This window comes from Nicotiana tabacum, chromosome 18 (genome assembly GCF_000715075.1).
Source record: "Nicotiana tabacum cultivar K326 chromosome 18, ASM71507v2, whole genome shotgun sequence".
NCBI lineage: Eukaryota > Viridiplantae > Streptophyta > Magnoliopsida > Solanales > Solanaceae > Nicotiana > Nicotiana tabacum.
In genome coordinates, this window is record NC_134097.1 from 39,315,510 (window position 1) to 39,334,121 (window position 18,612).

General features: G+C 41.4%; 1 protein-coding gene across 1 annotated transcript; it reads left to right on the forward strand.

Annotated features, from left to right (window-relative positions):
* The first annotated feature begins 16,197 nt into the window (after window positions 1–16,197).
* LOC142172481 (uncharacterized) lies at window positions 16,198–16,955 on the forward strand. The gene is made up of 2 exons (XM_075236111.1): window positions 16,198–16,514; window positions 16,604–16,955. The coding sequence occupies exons 1-2, from the start codon at window positions 16,198–16,200 to the stop codon at window positions 16,953–16,955; spliced, it is 669 nt and encodes a 222-aa protein (XP_075092212.1).
* Window positions 16,956–18,612: the final 1,657 nt, after the last annotated feature.

Genomic DNA, 18,612 nt, shown 5'->3' on the forward strand with positions numbered 1-18,612 from the left:
AGCTCCGGAGGAATAAGAGGTCAGCCTCCACGTTATTTTTGAGATGTTCTAGGCAAAATAGCTGGCAATCGCTCAGCTGCAGAGCCACCATAAAACCCCATGTACAACAGCCCCAGAAATGGCCCCTTCGGACCAAACAGGTACTAGAAAGATCAAACAGCAATGGGTTGGCAACCGATCCCACCATCATAAAGATGCTTGAGGACCTCATAAAGAGGATCAAGTCGGGTGAGAAGAATATAGAAGCCAACGACAAGAAGGTCGAGACCTACAATTCTAGGGTCGACCAAATTTCGGGCGCACCCCCGATCCTGAAAGGTGTGGATTCAAAGAAGATCATACAAAAGCCGTTCCCATGGAAAACGGCTCCAAAACCCATTCCAAAGAAGTTCAAAATGCCAGACCTTCCGAAGTACAATGGAACCTTAGACCCCAATGAGTACGTTACTACTTACACTTATGCACTGAAGGGCAACGGCCTAAAGGACGACTAGATCGAGTTCATCCTACTAAAAAAGTTTGGAGAAATGCTTTCAAAGGGGCGATGATATGGTATCACAACCTGGCCCCAAATTCGATAGATTCATTTGCCATGCTGGCAGATTCTTTCATAAAGGCGCATGCTAGTGCCATCAAAGTAGCAACAAGGAAATCCAACATCTGGGCAGTGCAGGACTTCACTCAAGGTTTGAACGAACAAAGCTCGGTGGAAATAGCTGAAGCAGAATATGGTTGAATACCCTGCAGTGCCTTGGTCGGATGTTCATAACCGATATCAATCAAATATCAAGGTCGAGGACGACCAAGTAGGAGCCTCATCAGGCTCGGTATACCCAAGCAAGCTTCTGGCAAAGGAGCCAAAGCCAAGCAAAGAATGGTACCGGCCATACACCGAAGAAAGAAGAAATGTCCTAAGGCACAACATACCCCGAAATGATCGAAGGATGGATAGGGGATAGAAACCTCGAGAACTCGTCAGTAGAGCTGGGTTCCATAGGCACATAGGGCCGACGGAGGCACCCCGCTTGTCAGAATATAACTTCAACATCGATATTTTAGATATTGTGTTCGCCATCAGTAAGATCATAGACGCCAGGTGGTCGAGGCCTGTACAATTAGATTCTTCGCAAAGGAACCATATCTTAACATGTGAATTTCACGTCACAAACATTCATAGGACCGAGGATTGCTGACAACTCCGAGAAGAAGTGGCCGATTACTCAGCAAAGGTCACCTCCGAGAATTCCTCTGCGATCGAGCCAAAAATTAATTATGGGAAAGAGAGGAGAACGAGAAGAACGAAGTAGATGAGCCACAACATGTTAATCACATGATTATGGGAGGGGTCGACATCCCACAAGAACCCACTATCAGAAAAACGAAAATATCCATCACCAGAGAAAAGAGAACTCTAGGTTATATACCCGAGGACACCCTCACATTCAATGACGAGGACATAGAGGCCTTGTCTCAACCTCACAACGATGCACTGGTAATTTCTTTCCTTGTGAATACTTTTCAAATTAAATGTGTACTCATGGATCTAGGTAGCTCAGCCAACATCATCAGGTCAAGGGCCGTGGAGCAGCTCGGACTGCTTGGCCAAATCGTGCCCCCTCTCAAGTCCTTAAAAGATTCAATATGGCGAGCGAGACAACCAAAGGGGAGATCACCATCCCGGTCAACGTAGCCGGCACTATCCAAAATACCAAATTCAATGTCATCAAAGGAGCATGAGATACAACGCATTGTTCAGAAGGCCACGTATACACTGCATGAGAGCAGTACTATCAACCTTTCATGAAATGATGAAGTTTCCGACAAAGGATGGAATAAAAATCGTGTATGAGGAACAACATACAGCAAGGGAGATGTTCGCAGTACACGATGAGGCGACGACACCGATGCCTTCGACACCAAATAAATCGCAGGACAAACAAATAGTGAAATAGCAATCACGAGATGCGTTCTCGGCTATACCCGAATGAACAAACCAGAGTAAATACTGAAGGCCTACTGAGTCTCAAAGCGCCTTTGCCACTAAGGTATAACCATCTCCCTTTTAATTTATGCTTTACACTAACCTTTATGCAGGTGTCCAACTGAGACAGTCGAAGAGCTATCCAGCTCGAAGAACTTAAGGTTTCAAAGCATACGTTGCACTCTTTTCCTTTGACCGAGTTTTTTTTTCGAAAAGGGTTTTACTAGCAAGGTTTTTAACGAGGAAACACCCATATGTTACCTAAGGAAGACTCTACAAGTATTCAAGGCTTCTTTTCGATCAACCTCGAATACTGAGGGGCATCCCCCTGGAAGGTCACCTTCTTAGAGAAGCTAAGATATGGTAAATGGAGTCTCAATAGGAAAATAATGTACCTGGCCAAACGGTCGAACGAACCGTGCTCGAATAGAATAACCGAGCCTTCAACAACAAAGAAGCTCTATATTTTTTGCAAAAATGGCTCAGAGAAGCTCTGTATTTTTTGCAAAAATGGCTCCAGAGCAAAACAATGTCCCGAACACTCGGGGACTGGCGTTAACAACTCGAATCCGCATGACCTCCGGGTCAGAACTTTGAACTCGTAAGCCCTCCATAAGGCAATACAAAGTTTACAAGGAATGGCTCCTGAGCCAAGAACCTTTCAATGACTCGGGGACCGCTGCCAATTGCCACCCCCATCGACTCATCAAGAATCTGAGGCCGTGAGACCCCATCTGGGCAATCTCGGTCTCGTAAGACCTATAAAAAGCAACAACAGTATCTGTAAGACCTCAAGAAAGGCATGAACCGTACGTGTACCATGTAACCAAACTGTAAGACCTTAAAGTCATGCAAAAACTTATAAGACCTTACGAAAGGCATAATCCCGATCTCAAAATTAAGGCTATATATCGAACTAGTAAGACCCCTAAAAAGGCATACCATCGATATAGACGCCGAAACTATTTCACACAGGGACTGAAAGGCTCCGGCAAAACATAATGACTACGATTACAAGGCTGTACTAGCCAAACTGACGCGACTCAGTGATGCCTGACCATCGCTATAAAATCACATGCCTTCAATTACTTCAAAAAGAACCAGTTAAACAGGCTACCCTCAACATAGGCAAAAGATCTTCGATCATGTCAGCTCCAAACTATAGGCTTTTAGATACTCAGCCACCAAGCCAACCTCCTGAGGTGCTCGATCATCGCCATTCAACAATTCACAATCGAGGTTTTAATCGAACCGTCGAAGAGTCAGGCAAGCACAATTTCAAAAAGTGCTTAACGAGGGAAATATAAAGCCCATATAAGTGGTCGTACCGACCCAATGCGTAAGAGCGACTATCACCAGCCCATACAAGAGGTCATACCAACCCAACGCGTAAGAGACTAAGGGCTAGCTTTAAATTTAAAAAATGAGCTCGAGTCAATACCCGACTCGGAGACTGAACCCAAAATAATTAACTAAATATGCCTAAGAGCAAAAGAATAAGAGCTCAAACGCCGGCTTATACTAAAAGGTCGTACTGACCAAGCGTGTAAGAGCCTACGAGATAGCCCAATGAGCCCCAGGGCGATACAATGAATCTGAGGATTCCTTTTAACTCGAAGTCCAGTTCATCTGGCTATAATCAAGGCAAAGGGAAATGCATGAAACATAAAACCGCAAGGCTTCCTTTTATACATATATGTGAGGGAATACAAGCTTCATTTACAAAGTTCTTTGAAAGTGGTCTACACAAAGCAAGAAAGGAAATGCCTAATCTAATCTATGTCCCCCTCGGGGACTATGGTCCGTCGGTCTCTTTCTCGCCATCCTCGACATCAGATAGAAGTAACAACAACAACAACCCAGTATAATCCCACAAGTGGGGTCTGGGGAGGGTAATATGTACGCAGACCTTTTCCCTACCCCGAGGGGCAGAGAGGCTATTTTCAAGAGACCCTCAGCTCAAGAAAGCGACAAGAGATGATATATTAGTACTATCGATAGACTCATAATAAAATAATATAAAATAACATAACATAAAATAAAATAACAACAATATAAGAAATATAGGAAGTACGAAAAAGATGGAAGATATAATAATATTCGGTAGATAAAGCCCTGCATCAGTAGCTGACCAATAGCATCCTAAGACTAACTCCTAACTGGCTAGTCTCACTCTAGTGCGCTGTAGAAATACTCACAACTTCCCCCTAGCCTACAACCTTAATCCTCGACCTCCACACTTCCCTGTCAAGGGCCATGTCCTCAGTAATCCTAAGTCACGTCATGTCCTGCCTGATCAGATAGAAGTAACTTAGCATCATATTTTTCCGCTTGGTCGAGATCCCCCATTAGCTTGAGAGATCGAAGTCCCTAGCTTGAATTTCGTCGAGGGTTTCCCCTTGAGATTTACACCTCACGTACTTCTTATTCCTACTCTCCTGTTCGAGTGCCCCCCTTAGCTCAGCATGAGCGTGGGATGCGTTCTTCAAATAGACAACCACCTTTTTATCAGCCTTAGTTCATATTGTTACGACTTCAGCCCGGGCATCTACAACTTTAGCCTTCATCTTCAGGAGCTCAGACTCGAGCCTTGGAATCATGTCTATTCGGATCAAGTTGTTCTCGTTAGAGTTGCGAATTTTCACTTTGAGGGTGGAAGCCTTGGCCAAAGCATCTTTCTTAGCCAATATTTGGGTGTCCACCCGAGTCTTTAGCCAGCACGTTCGCACTTGGCTTGACCAACTTTTTTCCGGAGGCTTTCCAGGTCCTCTGTCTTTTTTTTGCAGCTAAAGTTAACAAAACATTAGCCTCGGAAGATAGAGGAAGAAACACGCACTCCCTTGAAATGGATGTTACCTGCTCCTCAAGGTAGCTTTCATAGTTTAGACTATGACTCACCTCATACCGCAAGTGTGCCACCTCGTCTTCCATTTCATCGTAAAGAAGCATGAGGGATTTCTCCCCATCTACGGCTTTTCGCAACTTGGCCTCACGGTGAAGCAACTCAGATTTGAGCTTGTTAAAAGTCTGTGGAAGAGAAACGCGATAAGAAAGTGAAAATTACAAAACTATAAACCCAGTACGAACGACCAAAACCCACCTCAGAGTAAAGCCACTGAGCTTCCTCAAAGGTTGAGAGCACATCTACTAGTCTGGCTCCATCTATCCTGGTAGAACTGCCCTAGTTTGGGACACGATCACCCGATATATGCACCCATTGGCATCGAACATCCCTCGAAGTGCCTTCGACAGGAGAAAAAGCCAGCGACAGAGAACCCTCGTTCCTTGAAGCACCTTTGACAGTAAAGGAAGATGGTAGCAGAGGAGGGACCGTTTTTCTAAAGCCAGAGATCTCGGGTGCTGCAGGTTTGGCTGATACGGCCTCTCTGAGCCTCTGGGCTTGACTCGTCTTACTATTATCACTATCGTCGTGCAAAGACCTTTTCTGCTTGTTGTTATTATTATTATCCCTCGGTCCTAAAGCCAACGATCCTCCTCCCTCTCCTAGAGGGCATGATCTCGCTTCAAAGAATTCCCTAATGCCTACAATGATAGAGTTAGTATGCAGAAAGAGAAAACACTATTCAAAAAAAAGGGGGTGGGGGGGAGAAAATCACATAGCACTTACCGTGGTGTTTTGCCTCCCATCTACCCCAGGACAAAGCTCTCCACTTACACTAATTATAAGTCGAGTGGGTTGCCAACTTCTAAGCCTAATCCGGCAGGTTGGGGACCTCGCACAACTTCCATGAAGTTGCTTCAGAAAAGGAATGGAAGGCGCATTTATGGATCCCGCCTTCACCATAATTAAAAAACTACAAAGGCACGAGTGTACCACTTATGTGTAAAATTCCATTCCTCAGGATATGGCAAAAACTCCACAAGGATAATATTGACAGTCCGTACTCAGACGAATCGGCTCATCCACCCCCAATCTCTGTCTTCTTCATCATCAACAACAAAAGGCGTGGTGGATCGGTATCATAGGGTTAGCAGACCTCGATGGTGAAAAGGCCGGTACAACCTAATGAGATGGCTCAGAGTGAATTCAAGCCCTACTTTTTCTGCAAAGAACCTCATCATCAATACTATCTGCCAAAATGACGAGTTAACCTACACTAGGGTAACCTGATATTTTCAACAGAAGTCGAGCACAACTCTATCAGGGGGGCCATTATAAAGGGGTACGTGCACACGTTCAAAAACCCCGTGGCGTGATCCATGATGCTCTCTTCTGGGGAAGGTGCCTGTAGTACAACCTCTTTCCCCCATCCGCAGTCTTTCCTAACTTACTCAAGGTACCACTCTCCTACTAAAGAAATAAACTTCGAGGCAAACTCCCGATGACTCCGAGCATTTTGGTTCGAAAAGCCTTCAAGGGCGGAACTCCCCTCTCATTGCCGAGTGGACCCTAGTGTAGTAGCCATAACTATGGTAAAACTAGGGAGTTGGAGCGGGAATTCGAGCTAGGGTTTGAAAATTGAAATGGTAAAGGACCTAACGCAGGAAAGGAGAACTCTATAAAAGAGGATAACTTCTCAGAATAGCGGAATCTTCAAAAGGGTGAAGACAACCCTATATATGGAGAAAGCGATGACTATTCACCTGCCTCAAAAGCCAACTAAAAATACTGGCTAAAGCCTTTATCGCTTTGGGAAGATGTGCCGGCGGGATCGACTCAGTCATTTCATAACCATGTCATACATTTGACGCCACCATACGATGTTTGGGGTCAAATACCCTCGCATCAACCAAGCCTCGAGATGGTACCTGTTCTCGAGGACTTCTCTCAAAAAGAAGAAAGGCTCTAAGGAGCCATAAATATCATTACAAGCCTCGAGATGGTACCCTATCTCGAGGACCTCCGTTAAAAAAGAAGAAACACTTTAAGGAGCCATCAATATTATTACAAGCCGCGAGATGGTACCCGATCTTGAGGACCTCCGTCAAAAAACAAGAAAGGCTCTAAAGAGCCATCAATATCATTACAGGCATCGAGATGGTACCTGATCTCGAGGACCTCTATCAAAAACGAAAAAAGGCTCCAAGGAGCCATCAATACTGTTACAGGCCTCGAGATGGTACCCGATCTCGAGGAACTCCGTCAAAACAGAAGAAAGGTTCTAAGGAGCCATTAATATCATGATGAGTCTCAAGATAGTGCCCGATCTCGAGGATCCCCGCCAAAATGAAAGTTAAGCTCTAAAAGGAGTTGCTCATATATAAGCCCAATCTCGAGGTAGAATCCTACCTTGAGGGTTTTTGCTATTGCGAATGCGGGTCATTTACCCGATTCCTTGGCCCTCGAGCTACCTGAGCTCGAGCTGGTTCTCACTCAAGAATTATTGATGAAGTCCTAGGTCTAACTTCATGCTAAGTTCAAATCAAGTTTTCTGGACCACCCAAACTTAGGCTAAATCTCACTCGGGGACTGTACGTGAAAGTCCTGGGGCTATCTTTATTCCCAGTAACTCACGGAAATTCTCCCTCAAGAACAACCAACGGGATCTAAATAGAGCTAAGTTTGTTCTAAAAATCGAGGCCTCATTCTCAGTCGATTAAAAGTCGTCGGTTTCAGCAGCCTAAGTCTGTACCGGGTTAATCCGGGATTGGTCTAAGAGATGGAAAAATGTTTTAGGGAAAATCATATTGGCCTATCAAGAATCGAGGGAATACCTATGCCTTGATCTGATATTCTGGCCAACCGGTAAAGTCGCGCGCTCCGATTTTTCACAAATGCAAAAAAGAGGGAATTCAACATAAATCGGAGACAAATTAAAGAAATATCATTAAAAAAGCCATGATTACAAAAGCCCACGAGGGGTCCTTACATATGATTACAAAAACCCACGAGGGGTCCTTACACAGAAACAAAGAAGGCAAATTTATATATATATATATATATATATATATATATATATATATATATATATATTTAATAAATTCCAAGAGTCTAATCTATTCTTAGGGGTGCATCCTCGGCGGCAGTATCTTTGAGAACCATCTCCTCGGGGGCCTCATCTCGATCTTCTAAAACGGCATCTTCAAGGGAGAAGATGAAGAAGAGAAAAACGATGAAGAAGAAGCAGAAAAAGACGAAGAAAAAGATAAAGGAGCGGAGAGAGATGAAGAAGTGGCTAGGTGAAAAATATGGCGAGTATGCATCTCGCCAGCACTACTATTGTGAATCCACTTCTTGAGACGTTACACCAATGCAGGATGCAACAATTAGTAGATAGTACCACCTCACTCCACAAAAATCAAAAGGAGTGAGGTGCCACACCGGGTAGTTATGAGAAATGAGTTGAAGTTCATAGTCCGTATATCCTCTAATACGAGGATAATTTAAGATTTCTCTCTCATCACCTCGGGTAAACAAGAACAACAATAAATCAGTACAATCTCGCTCGCTAAGGGAAAACCCTAGAAGAAGGCCATGGCATAACTGATGAGAATGCTGCCATGTAACCTTAAGGCCACGTGCCTCAAACATGGGAAATAACAATAGATAGGGATGAAGAGAAGAAAGGGGTGGAAGGCTGTTGAAGGACATTTGAATGAAGAATTGGTTCAAGAAGGCTTCCATTTATAGAAAGGGAGGCAGCGTAATTGACGGTGCCATCAGTTTCTTTGAAAGATGTATCAGCAAGCACAATCAATTCATTTTGGGAGCTGGACCGGCGGTGATATTATCGCTTTGGAGAACATGAGTCGGCAGTACGTTGAATGATTCTGGAAAGGCAAACCGACGGGATGCCTCAGTTATCACAAAGGCTTACGTCACAAGTACGATATCATTGTGGAATGTTTGAAGAGATGGATATCAAAGTCATTTCTTATCGTTGCACTCTAAGAAATGCGAGGACTATCTGTATACGGTAAAATCGGAGGGTCCAATTTTTCGTCGTTACGATGCCTCGTAAGCACATTTTAAAGGCTCAAGGCTATGGTTGAGATTCATCCCAGAGGGGATATCGATGCTCGAACTTAGGGCAATACAGACCGACAATTTTGGTGAAAAAGTGGGGAGTTTCAAAGGTGCGTATCTAGACCTTACAAAGTCTAGTGGGCTAGTTCGGACCAGAATCAAGGCATTGTATGGCTGTACCAACCCCATATCTTTGTAATAAATTCATTTTTACTATGTTGGGATTCCCTCTCATATATAAAAGGGATCCTTGTCATTTTGTAGGACATATGATATTCAATGCTAAACATACAAGAACATTCTCTCAACTCCCTACCCTTAATCTCGTTACTTCCATTTATTGCTTGTGTTCTTTTTATTGTTCTTTATTTATTTCTTATCATTGATCATAAAGAGCCATCATTGTATCTCTCATAACTATTAATCCTCCATCGATTGCCCTAAGCCGGCCAGCAGACTCAACCCCGAGGCCTCAGATACGCCAGCTCGAGGCCTAGATCTCCAGCCGTTTGGTTTGACTATTACATCATTTTCAAGCTATAATCTTGATCTCTAATCTTTTACTTAGTATCCATTGCCTGACAACTAGCATAAAAATAGATCATGTATATTTAGAAGCACAAAATCAAATTTAATTGTAATTATCATTTTTACGGGAAATAAGGACTCTACTAGACACGACTTGTAGATCTCTATGACAGAACTGCTCTGATACCACTTTTGTCACGACCCAAATCAAAGGGCCACAACGGGAACCCTATACCTTACTCAATCGCGTACCAACGTAACATATCTTTCTTATCGTACTATCATTGGTAAATTGATCAAAAGTGCCGTCATGAGATAATCATAATAAAACATAAGGGAATACTAGACATAGGATGACCCAACATGATATAGAAACTTATACATGTGACATACGGGCTTATAAGGCTGACATAATCATTTGTAAACTCAAAACAAAGGCCGACAAGGCCATACAAATATCTATATACCTGACATATGTCTACAAGCCTCTAAGAGTACATAAACATCATAAAGGTTGGGACAGGACCCTGCCATACCAGTCAATACATGTCCAAATCATATTGATCAAATAGGCAACTCCGGAGATAGTGGAGTGCACCAACACTTTTCGCTGAGCTGAGCCTACTAGGAGAATTATCAACCTGTTTTTAGGACCTGCGGGCATGAAACACAGTGTCCCCGACAAAAGGGATGTCAGTACAAATAATATACCAAGTATGTAAGGAATGAAAATTAGTATATAAAAGACATGAACGAAATATAGAGTTAGTACTCAACCTGTAAGTCTGAGTAGCTCTGTGGATCATAAAACATTTATAATGCCATGTATGTGCATGTAAATGTCATATCATGTATAAGTACGTACATATCATGATCAAGCCTCTGAGGGTATCCCATCATATCATCTCGGCCTCTGTGGGAAAAATCATCAATGTATACCAACTGATCAAGTGGTGGTGCTTATATAACACCATAACCTTTTCCCATACCCCATATACATATACTATACGCGTATATAACGCCATCTGGTCATGGATCAATATAATGTATATGAGTTCAATGCATAATGAAGTAAGTCAATAATATCTCTCAAAATGTCATGTGACCCATGAATAGACGATATGATGGTAGGACATATGGGAAATCAAGAACATAGGCAACGCTAGTACTTCTAAAAATAGAATCATTTGTGAAGCTTACATGCTTGCTCGTTTCGTTGCATCATATGGTTCATGCCAAAAGGAAAGAAGGGATAACCTTAACATACGTATATGATATCTTCCTTATTACTCAACCAAGCTCTACATAACATCTTGCATCTACAACAAGTGAAATGATATTGCTGTTAACATATAATGTCGTACCAATGTATTTGGCTAGTTGTATGGTTTAAGGAAAATCGGGCAAAACCTCCCCTATTTTTAATACATCCCAATGACCACTAAGGGTCATCAACATCCCAACAACAACAACTATAACCAACAATAGCAACAACAACAATGTAATCCAATATGAGTTTCTCCTATTATCTTAATAATCATATTGAGCGGCAAGCTTGTTTTTACTCATAACAAAATAAGAATTGAATCCTATCTTATTTCATAAATTAGTTTACAACCTTCATAACATCATACTTATATATACCATATTATTTCTAGTTTAAAACATCCACAAAATGCCTTCCAGAACAGCCTCATACGTCCAACACCTTAATGTTTACCGTCAATCACATATTTTTCATCTTTTCTTCTTCAATCAACTTAATTAACACCTATAAAAGCTTAAAAAAGAAGCTAAAATATTATCAAATTATTTCTCACAATTTCCAGTCACCACAAACCATATATTTAACAACAAAACAGCCCCACCAAAGAGACAACCTATCTCATGTTATTTCAAGCGCTATCTTATGGTTTTTCATTCAAACAAAACAACCAACACAAGATTAGCCTTAGGCACAATCCAGTAGATGTTATACATACCTTGTATAACATTTAAAACTCGAAACTCTATCTCAACTTAGCTCACAATAGCCCTCAATCATATCACAACATCATAGAAGCATTCTCATGTAGTCTTTAACACCTTTGATGATGATTTGAGTTGATTTCCTTTTAGTTTGGTTTTTGAGATCTTGGACCAGCTCTTAGAGAGAATTGAGAGTGTTTTGGTGTAAGTTTTCTGTGTATAATGACGAGATATACAAGGGATAAGATAAATTATAAGCCCACCGCCTCAATTCTCCAAGCAGGTGGGTAAGCTACCTGCTAGGCAGCTTGAGCGGTGCATCTTTGGAAGCTTGTATCTCTCTAATCCAATATCGTATTAACAAATGGTTTGCAGATTTGGAAACTAGAAACATAGTGCTTTAATTCCATATAAAATTTTCCATGTAACTCTCAATATATTAGGAGAAAGAGGCATCGCAATCTGGACTATAAAACTGCCAGTTTCTCTGAAGTGTGGCGACGTGACTTGGCGACCCTATTTTATAAATTCATATTTCTCTACCCCGATATCATATGAATAAATAATTTAGACCATTGGAAATAAGGTTCCAAGACCTTCATTTTGGTATATAATATGTCCAAAAAAGACATCATATAGCACGTCGAATGTATTGCTCACAGCGCTTCATTACAAGGGAAATCTTTTGTCGGTTTATCCGCAACTTATATCCGATTCTTCCCAAACTTTATATTTCATATCCAAACAACATATATAGTCATATGATGACTTTAAACTCATTTAAATTATGATTAACAAGTCTCATATTCATCTTAACTTACTTAAAACATCAATAAACCTTTCTTATCCTTGTAGAAGGATTTTCTCTTCTTTTTTTTGAGTTTATATTAAATAATCCTATAATGACAATGATGTTTGAAGTACGGGGTATAATGAAATTAAATCAATTTATATACTTTCAAAGAAGATATGATTTTCGAGCTTAGATCAATTGACTTATGACATACTTTCACATACAAAAACATGAGGTGTAACATCATTGTGCTTATCAGTCTCATAACCTATAGCTCTCGCGAATATTATAATTTATTTATTACCATCTAGATAATTGTTCTGTGAATAAATTCAAAGACCAGGACATTCCCCCCTTTAGGCCTCTTCTCACATCACGACTTGTGATCAAAATTATTCCAATCTCGTAACTTTGACTACCTTCTGTGATGCAGCATGTATGACTTTGTCCTTTTATGTGCATATCTTCTCTCTCTTTTTTTCTTCAACTTTTTTCCAATCTCTTCGCCTCACTTTGTGAACATATACAAAACTATGACAAGATGTCCCTCGGAGCATATATAGGTCTACTGAAGTTCTTTGCTTGGTACTTTGCTGAACTTACAACTATTGCTATATTTTGTTTCCTAGCCTTGGTTATCTCTCCTTATGGATTTAGTGCATCTAAGTAGGTCATACCGTATAATACTTACTTACGTTTATTATTACCGAGGTGTGCTACTCAACTCTAGGTTATCCTCTCACTGCTTATCCCATAACCTGTTGGCGCAACCCTACCACATTAGGAACATATAATCAACCCCGATATATATGGACTCCATCTCCTGTAACCTTAAATGGTGTCTTCTCCTTTTGAGGGGTTGTATCTCTGTGATGAGCTAGCATAAGATCTTCATACTGGTATTCCTTCACTTCAGTTACTAAAGAGGATGTTGCCATGTCCTGAATAGTAACTCTGATACCACTTGAATCTAGTAATCGAATTCCAAGATTAGCTAGCTAATGAATCTCACAAGCTATCTCACTCTTCTCTGGCTGTAAATATGATAGGCTACCCATAGATGTATGGGCTGAGGGCATAGACTACTACATTCGCCTTCCTTGGATTGTATATAATATCAACATCATAGTTTTTCACTAGCTCCAACCATCACCTCAGATGTAATACATTGTCACTAGGGCTCACGTCTCATTGGGGAACATCTGAAGTAATTTCCTGATCCACCTAGGGTGGATACTTTCGATAACCGTACTTCATATCATTCCAACGTGATTCATCTTAAGCTGGGTAAGTGTACCAAGTAACTCCACAAACGAGGTATTGGCTGCAACAATTGGGAAAATGGTAGAGGCAAACATGATCACTCTCATAAGAGACGAACTTTCTATCGAGGGCGCAAGTCACAACAAGGCTCTTCATATCACTGTCACATATGGAGACAAAGTGGTATCTCAAGTGCTAGTTGACAGGCGATAAAGAGTCAACATTTTCCCACTCTCCACCCTGCAGGAGTTGGGAATTCTTTTAAGGGAAGCCAAGGAAAGCCATGTAAGAGATTGGGACTTTGACGGTTCGCAAAAGGATGTTGTTGAGGAAATTTATCTAGCCTTCTAGATCGGGCCGGTCGACTTGCCAATATTATTTCAAGTGATGGACATTTTCTCTTTTTACAATTTGCTCCTAAGCATGCCCTGGATACATATGGCAGGGGTCGTGCCATCTACCTTGCACCAATGCATAAAATGCGAGTGGAATTCCAAGATATTGTGGTCCGCGACAAGTGGGGTCACTTCGCCTATTTGGAGTATGCTGCCCATTCATTGAGGGACTAGGTGGAGTCGCCTTCCACGCTGTAGAAATCATGCAGACTATTGAGGAGGAGAAGACTGAACAAAATTTAGGAATGCAATCACCGTGTATGTCCAAGATGGCCATAAGGGAGATGATGAGACATGGATATAGGCTAGGAACACGGTTGGGAGCCAAGTAAGATGGGTTCATAGAACCAATTGAGCACAATGGGCAAAAAGGAAGGGCTGTTATAGGATATCATCCCCAGAATGAAAACTTGCATTGTTAGCTCTGGGAAAACGTTTTTGTGGCAGAGCATGTTTCAGGACCGAGACAGAGTTCAACGCCAGAAGATGACATCATCGACGGGATAGGAAAGTTTTTTGTGAATATAATTGAAGAATTTTGTGAAGAAACTGACATCAAGAACCCGACTATTAGGGATGCCGAACCAAGGGAAGAGCTGCCGAATAGGACATCCATTCCATCTTTGGTTAGAGGGGAGTCTTAGTAGTACAGAGCTGTTAATGTTTTCTTTTGAAAGAACATGGTTAATTAAGGCATGTACTGTGTTTGTACCTTTTTGTCATTTCCCTCTTATGAACGCTTAAGATGTTCCCCTTTTGATGAAGTAAAAAGAATACTTTTCTTAAGTATCACAACTCTATTTTAGTGCATTATTTATACCTATCTTTTCTTTTTAGTAATCAAACTTATAGAAAACTGCATTATGCGATTATGACATGTAACGAAGCTGCTGAGAGTCACGATCCGGATTATGAGGAATATGATGAAAGTATGATACCAGATAATCTCACGCAGGAGATCGAGTAGGTGGAGAGACAGAAGAAGCCCAACCTCGAAGAAATGGAAGTAGTCGATCTTGGAAGTGAAGAAGACGTGAAAGAAACCAGAATCAACATTTACCTAGAAGCCAAGCAGAAGGAAAAAATGATTGAGCTCCTCCAATAGTACGTCGATATGTTTGTGTGGTCCTATGAAGACATGCCAGGATTAAGCATCGATATTGTCTATAATTCACTACCCACTGACTATATTAAACCGCCAATCAACCAGAAGCTCAGGAAGTTCAAACCTAATTTAAGTCTGAGGATAAAAGAAGAGGCGCCTAATTAGATAGAGGCAAATGTAGTAAGGGTCACTAACTATCCAAGCTAGTTGGCAAACATCGTCCCAGTGCCCAAAAAGGAAAAAAGATCAGAATATGTATTGATTACCGAGATCTCAACAAAGTTAGCCCAAATGACGATTTCCCCTTGCCAAATATTCACATCCTCATCGACAACTATGAGAAGCATGAACTGTAGTCATTTGTGGATTGCTTCGCTGGATACCATGAAATTCTAATGCATGAGGAAGACGCAGAGAAGACATTATTCATCACTCCTTAGGGAGTCTATTGTTATAGGGTCATACCGTTCGACCTCAAGAATGCTGACGCAACCTACATAAGGGCCATGGCGACCCTTTTCACTACATGATTCATAAGGAAATCGAAGTAAATGTGGATGATGTCATCATAAAATCTCGAAAACGTTTTGAGCATTTGGACGACTTGAGGAAATTTTTCGAACGCCTGCGAAGGTATGATTTGAAGCTGAATCCAGCAAAGTGCGCGTTCGGTGTCCCAACTTGAAACTATTGGGTTTTAACTTAAGAAGGAAAGCGATACAACAAGATCCATAAAAAATCAAGGCCATCCAGGAATTACCACGGCCAAAGAGTAAGAAAGATCTCTTGAGTTTCTTGGGAAGATTGAATTACATAAGTCGCTTCATAGCCCAGCCTATATTAATGTGTGAACACATCTTCAAACTATTAAAAAAGGATGATGCCACGAAATGGATGGAGGAATGCCTGAAAGCCTTCGATAGAATCAAAGAGTATCTTTCAAACCCGCCAGTGCTGGTTACCCCTGAACCAAGGAAACCATTGTTGCTCTATTTGTCAGTCATGGACAGTGCCTTCAGCTGTGTGTTGGGGAAACATGACGAAACTAGGAGAAAGGAACAAGCCATCTACTACTTAAGCAAGAAGTTCACACCATGCTAGGCCAAGTATATTTTGATAGAACACACTTGTTGTGCTCTAACATGGATTGCTCAGAAGCTAAGTCATTACATGTCAGCATACACCACACATCTGATATCTTAGCTCGATCCGCTTAAGTACATTTTTCACAATCCAATGCCTACCAGGAAGCTAGCTAAGTGGCAAATTCTCATCAGCGAATTTGACATTATGTACATAACTCATAAGTCTATCAAAGGACAAGATTTAGCCGACTACCTCGCCGAGAATTCAATGGATGGGGATTACAAACCACTTAGCACGTACTTTCTCGATGAAAAGGTACTATTTGCCGGAGAGAATATTGAAGAATCGTACCCTGGGTGGAGAATGTTTTTTGATGGAGCAACAAGTTTCAAAGGAATCAGAAATGGGGCAGTCTTGATTTTGGAATCTGTACAACACTATCCATCGTCGGTAAATATTAGATTCCCGTATACCAATAATATGGCTGAATACGAGGCATGCATCCTCGGAATCAGAATGGCGATTGACGTGAACATCTAAAAACTTTTGGTCATAGGAGATTCCGATTTGTTGATATACCAGGTCCAAGGAGAATGGTTGACCAAGAATGTCAATATATTGTCATACCTACACTGTGTGAAGGAGCTATGCAAAAAGTTCACAAAGATAGAGTTCAGACATGTCCCAGAATTCAGAATGAGTTCATAGATGCCCTTGCAACCTTATCATTCATGATTCAGTATCTAGACAAGAACTTTATCGACCCCATCAAGATAGAAATCAAGGATCAACATGCCTATTGCTTCCATGTGAATGAAGAACCAGATGGTAAACCTTGGTATCATGACAAAAAGAGGTTCCTCAAGACCCATGAATACCCAGAAAATGATACTAATGGTCAAAAGTGAGCCCTCAGGAGATTGGTAAACCATTGTTTCCTCAACGGAAGTCTTGTATAGAAGGACCCAAGACTTAGGTTTGCTGAGATGTGTAGACATCGCCGAAGCAACCAAGCTATTGGAAGAAATACATACGGGGATGTACGGACCCCACATGAATGGGTTCATGTTAGCCAATAAGATTTTGAGAGCTGGAAACTTTTGGATGACATTGGAATGCGACAACATCCGCTATGTGCAAAAAAGTCACCAGTGTCAGATTCATGGAGACCATCCTGGTTCCACCAAATGAGTTAAATGTAATGGGTTCATCCTAGCCTTTTGCCACCCGGGGCATGGACATGATAGGACCCATAGAGCCTGCATCGTCAAACAGACATCGTTTCATTTTTGTAACCATCGACTATTTCACCAAATGGGTCGAGGTGTCTACTTTCAAGGCCGTCACAATGCAGGTGGTGGCAGATTTTGTCTGATATAACATCGTTTGTAGATTTGTGATACTAAAGTCTATCATCACTGACAAGGCCGCCAACCTCAATAGTGACCTCATAAGATAAATCTTCAGAATTTTCCATCACAATTCCATACCTTACAGACCATAAATGGATGGGGCAGTTGAGGTGCCAACAAGATATCAAGAGGATTCTACGAAAGATAGAAGACAATCACAGGCAATGGCAAGAGAAGCAACCCAATTATTTATTGCGTTATGAGAAAACCATGAGAACATCCATTGGGCAACGCCGTAAATGTTGGTATATGTTACTAGAGCAGTGATACCCGTAAAAGTTGAAATTTTGTCCTCAAGAGTCATCCAAGAAGAAAAATTGGACAGCGTAGAGTGGATATGGGTCAGGCAAGAATAACTCTTGCTCATTGATGAAAAAAGAACGGATGCAGTATGTCATTGACAGCTATGCCGGAAAAGGATGGCTAGTGCATTTAACAAAAGAGTAAAGCCCCACCATTTCACACCAGGGCAGTTTGCAGCAAAGGAAAGTTTGCAGCAAACTGGCAAGGTCCTTACGTGGTCCGCAGAGCATTGTCTAGTGGAGCTCTAATATTAGCAGGAATGGATGGAAGAGTCAGCACAAAGCTGATCAACTCAGATGCAATCAAGAGATACTATGCCTGAAGGTAGATATAGTTAGGTTTTTACTATAGCAGAACTATGTTCAACCTGACTTCCCACGGTGGGAGAACTAGGCAACCCATGCAGGGTTCGATTTCTCTTCCCCCCTATTTCTCTTGTAATATAAAAACCAAATGTCATTTTATACGTTGTTCAGGAACTACGCCGACTTGATTTCCTCGAAAAAGAATACCTAGGCAATCCTCATCAGATTCAGTCATCTTTTATAATTGAACTACGTTCTGGCCTAATTCCACTTGGATATGTAGGCTGTCTGATTCAGACTTGGCTTTTTTTATTTCTTAATCTCATCATCTTGCATCTATTGTAATCGAACTACGTCCTAATCTGATTTCATTTTAGATACACAAGCTGCCTGAGTTAGGCTCGGTCATTTCTTTGCATTTCATCATTATTCAACAAACTATATTTAGACCTGATTCTATTTGGATACGTAGGCAACCTGAAAGGGTTCGGTCATAACCTTAGGAAACCTCTGTAATGCATTAGTTTTAATTAGATGCAGTTGTA